The 9,415-nt window shown below is 33.3% G+C and overlaps 1 protein-coding gene across 1 annotated transcript; it reads left to right on the top strand.

Annotated features, from left to right (window-relative positions):
* Positions 1–5,626: 5,626 nt before the first annotated feature.
* Positions 5,627–9,370, top strand: LOC117107573 (G-protein coupled receptor GRL101-like). Its single transcript, XM_033249276.1, has 2 exons — positions 5,627–5,661; positions 5,977–9,370. The coding sequence occupies exons 1-2, from the start codon at positions 5,627–5,629 to the stop codon at positions 6,971–6,973; spliced, it is 1,032 nt and encodes a 343-aa protein (XP_033105167.1). The 3' UTR covers positions 6,974–9,370.
* The last annotated feature ends 45 nt before the right edge of the window (positions 9,371–9,415 follow it).

Raw genomic sequence — 9,415 nt, 5'->3', positions numbered from 1 at the left:
ATACAAGCCTTCATTCATAGAATATCTCAGCTTCAAAAGTTTGGAGATTTAAATTGAACGTAACACAAACCATGAATTTACGATGGCTCACATATAAGGATGGCAAACATCGATAAAAACCCGGCTCCCGTCTCAACTTTGACATGCCTTTGCCTGGATGTTTGTAAGAAATGTACCAACCGGTAACGAAACCGGTCGCCGTCTAACTAGAGTAAATGGCGCCACTAAACGAAGCTAAATTCTTGCGACTTAATCCACCAAATGCAGCTAAAGTTTTGCGACTTAATCACCTGATTTTCGACTGTGTGGTTAGTAAATTCCATAGCCATACTGTCCACAGTGCACACTAACCTATTTGCTGATGGAGCATTTTTGGGAAATTGACTCCTTTTTTCCATCCCAAACAAAATATTATTAATAAGTCAACATGGTCCATCTCAGTCATCATAGCCAGTCACAAAATTAGGAAGGTTGTTTTCAACAGCAGACACACACACAACAGAACGGAGTGCGTCAAAACGAGTGCTAATTTTTAGTGATAAAGAATTACGAAACGTCGTAGAATAACTAACTTTTTTCGTTCACTGTGGCAAAGAAGAAAACGACAGATAGTCCTTTAACAGGGGTTATTTTCACAAAAACGTGATGCAATAAAGAAAAAATTATTAATATTGTTCATTTTCAATTTTTTCCTATTCTTCTTTCTTCCTCTGATTCTTCCACATTTTCGTTTAAATTTAATTTGTTATACTAAATACATATTTACGCATAATATTTCTATGTATATATATATAAATTTATATCATTTTAATACAGATTTACATATTTTCTGTAATCTAGAAATAGGTTTATGTATACATTGTGTCTGTATTTAACATGTTTCAATCTTTTGCTTTATTTAAATATCAATTATTATCATAAATTTTAATGATTACATTATTTCATATAGTATTTTAAATAAATTTATAAACAATTTTAAATATTTAAATATAAACTATGAAAGTAAATACACGTAGATTAGATCAATAAAAATGGACATATTAGGCCTCGTAATCTTTATCTATCATTAACACGAATAACATTTTCAATATTCTAATCAATTTTTATATAGCCGGAGTTAGTTTCGACCTAGACAAACCTTTGCTAAAAAGGTACACTTTCTCCATGAAAAGGCTTCTATGAAGGGAATGACCTGTTCGAAGCACGAACTCCTGTAGACCAAACCAAGTACCGTTACGATGTTTAGTCGTACGGGAAATCCACTCACGATGCAGTACCTGTACCGTTACGAGTTTTAATCGTATGGAAAATCCACTCACGAAATATTTTCTAATTTTATTATATTACCACTTTTTTATTACATAGATCTTTTTCAAAACATAACTGCTTTTATAACATAACATTATATAGACCCATTAAACACAAAAACTGCTCTGGCTTCGGGGGCCCCCGACCCCACTGGGGCCCTTAGGCAGGCCTCTGGACCCCATGCCCAGAGAACCCCCCTTGAAATGACCTGGCTACGGGCCTGCTCTTTACTCCTTTTTAAAATTATCTCATTCATTTTGACTCCCACATACACCTGTCGATTGAATTGGTAATTGGCTTCATTTTCGAACTCAGCAAACTTATTTTCAAGGAATTACCTCTACCAAACTTCCTATCAGCAGCGGGGTAGTACAATGCAGCAAACTTGGTCCTATCCTTTTCCTTTGTTTCATCAATGATATCATTGATCTGATTAATTGTCCTTTCTCCTTATACGCAGATGACCTGGTTATTGTTAGTTCATTTAGAGACTGCCTCCTTCATCCTTTGTCATCTATTGCGAATGATCTTAGACATTGGCCCCTATACAATGGATTTCTCGTCGCATCATCTAAATACAAAATAATGAACATACACTTTTAAATATGCAATCCTGCCTTATCCCCAATTACCCTTACGGGTAACTGATTGAAAGATCCAAGAACTCAAATATTTAGGTATTACAATCTCAAACAATCTAAAGTGGCATTCACATCATCACTAATATATTATATAAATCATGTGTTCGCAAACTCTCCGACGAGAGGGGATGCTATTTTGGATAAATGCTATGGAAACATTAAAGAAAAATACAACGTATGTGCTCCGTTAGGAGACTCCGAATACAAACTCTTTGTTTGTTACATAGTTACCGACAACAATTGAAACAAAAGAAACCGATTACCATAAATTATCGTACGTGGTCTAACACGAATTGCGCAGCTGCCTTGAAAGTACAGACTGGGATATTTTCTACGAAAATGATAGAGACAAGCATTTGCTAGCGGTTAATTGTTATATTGACATCTGTGTTAACTCTATTGTTCCGGTTCGGAAAAAGGGAACAACCATGAGTGACAGCTAAGTTAAAGACGTTAACTTTCGAGAAGCAGAAAGCTTTTGAAAGTAAAAATCTGGTTGAATTTTTTCTGAAGAAAAAAGAAGTTAAAAACGAAGTTAAAAGAAGTCAGCGTAAATAAGAAAAAATACTGGAAGATAAACTTAGGAACAACAGTCGTATAAGTACCTGGCAAATGCTGCAAACGATAACTGGATACCGAAGTAAAAAGAAATCTGACTGTGACAAAAAAATAACACAATTTATAGATAACTTAAATGAATTTTATTGTCGCTTCAAAGCGCTGAATTTTAAAAATGAACACCGAAATCTTTAAAACAAATTATCAAAAGTTAATGACAATAGAACCTTAATTACTCAGCATGAAGTTCTAAAGTTCTTAGCTGGTGTTAGGGTAAATAAGGCTACTGGACCTGACGGCATAAGAAATGGAGTCATAAAATCTTGTAGTTTTGAATTAGCGGCTGCCTATACTGGTTTGTTCCAGAAAAAAATCCAAGAACTCAAATATTTAGGTATTACAATCTCAAACAATCTAAAGTGGCATTCACAAATCACTAATATATATAAATCATGTGTTCGCAAACTCTCCGACGAGAGGGAATGCCATTTTGGATAAATGCTATGGAAACATGAAAGAAAAATACAACGTATGTGCTCCGTTAGGAGACTCCGATTACAAACTTTTTGTTTGTTAACTAGTTACCGACAACAATTGAAACAAAAGAAACCGATTACCATAAATTATCGTACGTGGTCTAACAATGTTATTGACACGAATTGCACAGCTGCCTTGAAAGTACTGACTGGAATATTTTCTACGAAAATGATATAGACAAGCACTTGCTAGCGGTTAATTCTTATATTGACTTCTGTGTTAACTCTATTGTTCCAGTTCGGAAAAAGAGAGTGTACTCTAACAACAAACAATGGGTGATAGCTAAGTTAAAGACGTTAACTTTCGAGAAGCAGAAAGCTCTTGAAAGCAAAAATCTGGTTGAATTTTTTCTGAAGAAAAAAGAAGTTAAAAACGAAGTTAAAAGAAGTCAGCGTAAATACGGAAAAATACTGGAAGATAAACTTAACAGTCGTATGAGTGCCTGGCAAATGCTGCAAACGATAACTGGATACCGAAGTAAAAAGAAATCTGACTGTGACAAAAACAATCACACAATTTATAGATAATTTAAATGAATTGTATTGTCGTTTCAAAACGCTGAATTTTAAAAATGAACACCGAAATCTTTAAAACAAATTATCAAAAGTTAATGACAATAGAATCTTAATTACTCAGCATGAAGTTCAAAAGTTCTTTGCTGTTGTTAAGGTAAATAAGGCTACTGGACCTGACGGCATACGAAATGGAGTCATAAAATCTTGTAGTTTTGAATTAGCGGCTGCCTATACTGGTTTGTTCCAGAAAAGCCTAGACACAGGACAAATACCTACTATTTGGAAAACCTCTGCAATTATACCAGTCACAAGGTTAAAAAGTGTCTTACTTAAACGATTATCGTCCAGTGGCCCCAACATCAACCATAATTAAATGCCTAGAACATTTTGTTAAGAAAAACTACTAGAGGAAAAAGACATAGCGTTCGACCCTTTACAGTTTGGTTATCAAAGTGGTAAATGGGTTGAGGATGCTGTTTTAGATTATATGCAAAATATACTTGAACATCTCGAAACGCCTGAAGCATACGCTAGATCTACATTTATAGATTTTTCAAGTGTCTTTAATTTAATCCAGCCCCACGTTTTAATAATAAGCTTTTAACCATGAAGGTGAATACAATATATTTATCCTGGATTTTAAATTTCTTAACACAAAGACCACAATATGTTTAAATAGACCCAGTCAAGTATAACCTAAGAACAAATAGTACAGGAGCACCACAAGGGTGTGTGTTTTCCCCCATACTTTCCTGTCTGTATACCAATGATTGTAGAAGCACATTTGAAAACTGTTCGATTATTAAATATGCAGACGATACTGTAATAACTGGATATTTAAAATATGATGATCCCAACTACTTAAATGAAATAAATAATTTTGTCCGGTGGTGCGATGAGCACTATCTAGTTATTAACATGAAAAACACTAAAGAGATAGTAATTGATTTCCGCAAAGGGCAAAATGGTTTAGAATTACTAAAATTTAAGAATAAAACTATTGAACAAGTTGACGAATACAAATATTTATATACTATAATAGATAACTTAATTTTTTTAATCAATCAGAAATTACGCGACGCAAAGCAAATCAACGCTTATATGTTTTAATAAAACTTAGCTGTTTTAATGTTGATAAGACAATTTTATTATTTTTGATTTTACAAATATGTTGTTCTTAGCATTTTAACTTTTAATCTAATTTGTATATACGGTAACATGTCGAAAAACAAACATAGCTAAACTTGAACGTATAACTAAGGCTGCCAAACGTATTATAGGAGAGGTCGCTGAAATTGAATCTATTGAAACATTGTGGTTATTTTTAACTTCTTTTTTGTCTGTAGTTTTTTGATGTATTTTTTTCTGTGCTCTGTATTTTTGTGTTTTACTGTTCTCTATGCCAAAGGAAAGCAATTTTCCGATTGTTATAAATTGGACGAATAAAATATAGGCCTATCTTATCTTATATCTTATCTTATCTTATCTTAATGAAATATCTAAAGCATTCACTTGACCCAACATCTCTCGTTTTCTTATATAAATCCCATGTCCAATCAGTGATGAAATATGCATGTGCTATATGGCAACCTACCTGAATGTGAACGTGCGTATTTTAAACGTATTGAACTTTTTTAGATCACCCTTCATATTTTTCATATGCACAACTATTTGCTCAATATGGTATCACAACGTACGGCACAAGATTAAATATTTCACTCTATGCATATTTTGTCGAATTGTTCAATCTTATGATCACATCATCACAGATTTCCTCCTGCCTCGACGTCAAACTTCTATCTCGCTTAGGAATCACCGACAACCTGCCTTCTTACTACTTTCTTATAGAACCGAACGTTTCAAATCTTCGTTTCTCCCATATGCACTTAAGCTTTGCTCGTCTTTAAATATCGATCCGTCTTCTGCAAACAATGCCTCTATCCGTACTGCTCTGCTTTGGAACACATTGATTGGTTGTTTAATTTTTATTACGAACATTTTTATTGGCTAAAGAAAATGTTGATAAGATAGTGTTATGTTTTTTGTCGGGCGGATAATAGCCCATTGATGGCTTTTGTAGCAAATAAAGAAATTCAATCCGGGTATTGGTAAATGCCACAAACAATGAGTTTATATGAACATCAAATAATATTTTTTTTTTTTTTTAGAAAAAGAGAGTTCTACAATCCTATTTCTGTCTCTTATACACATCTAGATGTGTATAAGAGACAGTATATATACATGGCCGTTTGCTGTTTTATGGGTTTTTCCCATTTGCCTTTCAAACAAACTGTGGATTATATAATTAATTAATTAATTAATTACATATATATATATATATATATATTATATATATATGTAATTAATTAATTATATGTATATGTAATTATTTAATTATTTAATTATATATTCCACAGATATTCTGATTATTTTAGTCTCTGCTGCATTGTTGGTGATATTGATCACTGCGAACCCATTGATCTGTTTGCCTCATGTACAGATCTATTGAGGAGGGAAGCTTTGCGGATTCTGATGTTGATTCTTGGAATAGCTGCCCTCCTTGGCAACTTAGTTGTTATCATTCGGCGAGTAATTGAAAATGACTTTAATGTCCAATCCATACTCATCACTAATCTTGCAGTCTCCGACTTGCTGATGGCGGTTTACATGATAATCATAGCAGGAGCTGATATTTACTACAGGGGGAGGTACGCACGGTATGCAGAAATTTGGAAAAACAGTTTCGTTTGCAGTTTTGCCGGGTCTATCTCAACATTGTCCAGTGAATGTTCGGTTTTCATCTTGATGATTATGAGTTTTGACCGTGCAGTAACCATTGCTTATCCATTCAGCACCGTAAGGCTTAATCGTAAAAGATGCATTAAAATCATGGGTATTGCTTGGTTGACTGTAATTACTGTCAGTATTCTTCCTGTGTTCAACCGTATAAGTTTCGTCAACATACCGTATTTCGTAGACAACTACTACGGGCGACAAAGTGTGTGCTTGGCACTACCGCTAACAGCTGACCGATACCCAGGCTGGCAATATGCTATAATGATATTCCTGGCATTCAACTTCTTCAGTTTTATCGTCATAGCAGGGAGTTACATCTCAATTTATATATCCGTAAAGCGAACGGCATCGAGGGTAAATAGAGGTACGAGGCGAGCAGAGGAGATCAGGATGGCAACAAAGATGATAATAATCGTCTTAACAGATTTCATGTGTTGGTTTCCAATTATCTTAATGGGAATTGTGTCGGAAGCTGGTGCCTGGAAACTTCCTGATGAAATTTACGTTTGGTCTGCGACATTCATTATTCCAATCAATTCCTCACTAAATCCATATCTTCATACCATTGCATATATGTTTAAAAAGAAGAAATATACACCTGCACATATTAATTATTAAGGCGTTTCATTTAATACAAAAGAAACATAAAACCCAAAAATATGTCATTATTTTAAATTTGTAAATGGCACGACACCATATAAGCAATCTCAAATTAACTAACACTAGCACATGCAATCACCTGTATGATACTGCAGAAAATGTTTGCTTATTAAAACATTTGTTGTGGTGTCTGATAATTAAAGCATGAAAATGTGAGACCACTGAACATTTGTGTTTGAGATGTACACCTACGTAGATATCATAATTAAATTAATTGTATGATTTTACATTTTGTCACTAACCCCACGAAGAAACACATTTCTCAATTTCAATCAAAACAACATTTTGAGAAAAAAAGAGTGTGAAGTTGACTACGTCACGAAGAACTTGTTTACTTCACAAAACTGTACATTTAACCACCAAGATATCCAAATTTGAAATAGTTTCAGTTGTACATGTTTAAAACACATTAAATAATCATAGTTCAAAACATGATATATTTTTAGTCTTATAAAAATATACAGCTTTCCATTTTTTAATGTAATGTTGTCTTGTATGTATTGAAATTTTAGACAAGGAAATATTAAGCCACATGGTTGTTCATAGTTAATGTAGCATTCAAAAAGACACTTTTATAATGGAATTTCGCTTGTTGAATCCATTGAAAATATTCATAAACACTCGATTTCATAATTTAGAAGTATGACACTTAGCTCACAGCAAAAAAAAAAGTGGAACAGAATCGGGTACACATAGTGTACTCTGTGTTAACGCTAAGTTTACTACTTTTGGCTATTGGTTTAGGTTTAAATCCAATGATATGTCAAGCAGCAAACTTGATTACTATTCAATGTGGCATATCCTTCACAAGACAGACAAAACATAACCCAAGATGCTCTACATAAACTAAGCCTCATTATGAGGCTTAGTGAGTGGAGTGGAGTTGTTTTGGTCGTGAGAAAACACCATGTTAGCACGACAGGAATTGAACACAAGACCTGGGATTAAAAGGCAAGCATATAAACCACCAAGCTACTCCACTCCACTCCAACTAATACTCCATTCCAGCTACTCTCCTGCTGCACCTTTATGACTAGTAGCCTGTTGAAACATTTTGATGTGTTATCAACATACATTTAATATTGGTGTAGTACTGTTCTTGTAGTTTAACGTTGTAGTTAAGATTATGTAGTAACAAACAACGTGATTTCGAAACATGTACTGATGATGGTTACGGAAATTTTCATTTTTAGGCGTATTCGCATATTATACGTTCATGTTGCTGTTTTGTATTTTATCGTTGTAGTAACAAAAAAACGTGATTTCAAAACAATTTTTAATGATGTGTAAGGAATTGTCTCAACATTTGAGGCTTTTTTTCATATATATTAAAACTGCTCTATTATAGTCTTGAATTTTATCGTTTGCTGTGACAAAGAAAGTGGGTCAAAACATGCTTTGATTATCTAAAAGGGATTCTCAAGGAGGAGTGTTCTCATGTATATTCATGTTGCTCTATTAATATTTGTGTCGTTGTAGTTAAAGATTATGTAGTAAATAAGAATGTGATTCCGAAAAATGTTCAGACGATATTTAAGAAATTGTGGATATAAATTATTATTTTAGTGATATTTACTGTAGTAAACTAGTAAATGTGTTGTGGTTTTAATTATGCATAATCCTTTCATGAAAAGCTTCGATCAATGCTGAATGTTTAAAGGATCGTAATATATTTTAAAACATTTCAAAAAATGTTTATCATACGATGGATTTTTTAATTGTGGAATAAATTATTGTTTTACAATTATTTATTGTAGTAAACTAGTAAATGTGTTGTGGTTTTAATTATGCATAATCCTTTTATGAAGAGCTTCGATCGATGCTGAATGTTTAATGGATCGTAATATATTTTAAAACATTTCAAAATAGTTTCTATCACACAATCGATTTTGTAATAGGCCCCAATAGTGTATTAGGTAGACAAGTGTTTGTTATGTATCTCAAAACATTATTGTCATTTTGACATTACAGTCTTCATCATTATTGTCTAGTCATAGAAATAATATAAAAATTGTGCTAGCATAAGTTGGCGGTGGTCGCAACTTAAATACACCCTTTCCAGACTCCCGGCAGCAGCAAAAGTACCTAATCAATCATGAAATTGCTTACATAGGAAATTCAAACGACTAAAGTGTGGGGCTACGTGTTACTCTACCCTTACCAAAAAAATAAACAAGTGACCACCTTCAAATGGTTCACACTTTAAACACTGGTGGTCGCCGCCAATGTAAACAATCATTTGTCATCCCCTGTCAATATTATATGCATTTTATAATTTCCTCGTAAGGTCTGATGCTAACAAAATGAATTTAAAACAGTGCTTAATCATTATTTAATAATGTAATTGTACATAGTTTATGTAATTTTTAGGTCAAACAAAATTGTTGTGTTGCCCTTAGA

The sequence above is a fragment of the Anneissia japonica genome, unplaced genomic scaffold (assembly GCF_011630105.1).
Source record: "Anneissia japonica isolate Jap-2015-1 unplaced genomic scaffold, ASM1163010v1 scaffold288131_len391150_cov108, whole genome shotgun sequence".
Taxonomy (NCBI): domain Eukaryota; kingdom Metazoa; phylum Echinodermata; class Crinoidea; order Comatulida; family Comatulidae; genus Anneissia; species Anneissia japonica.
This window is presented reverse-complemented; position numbering and strand designations above follow the sequence as displayed.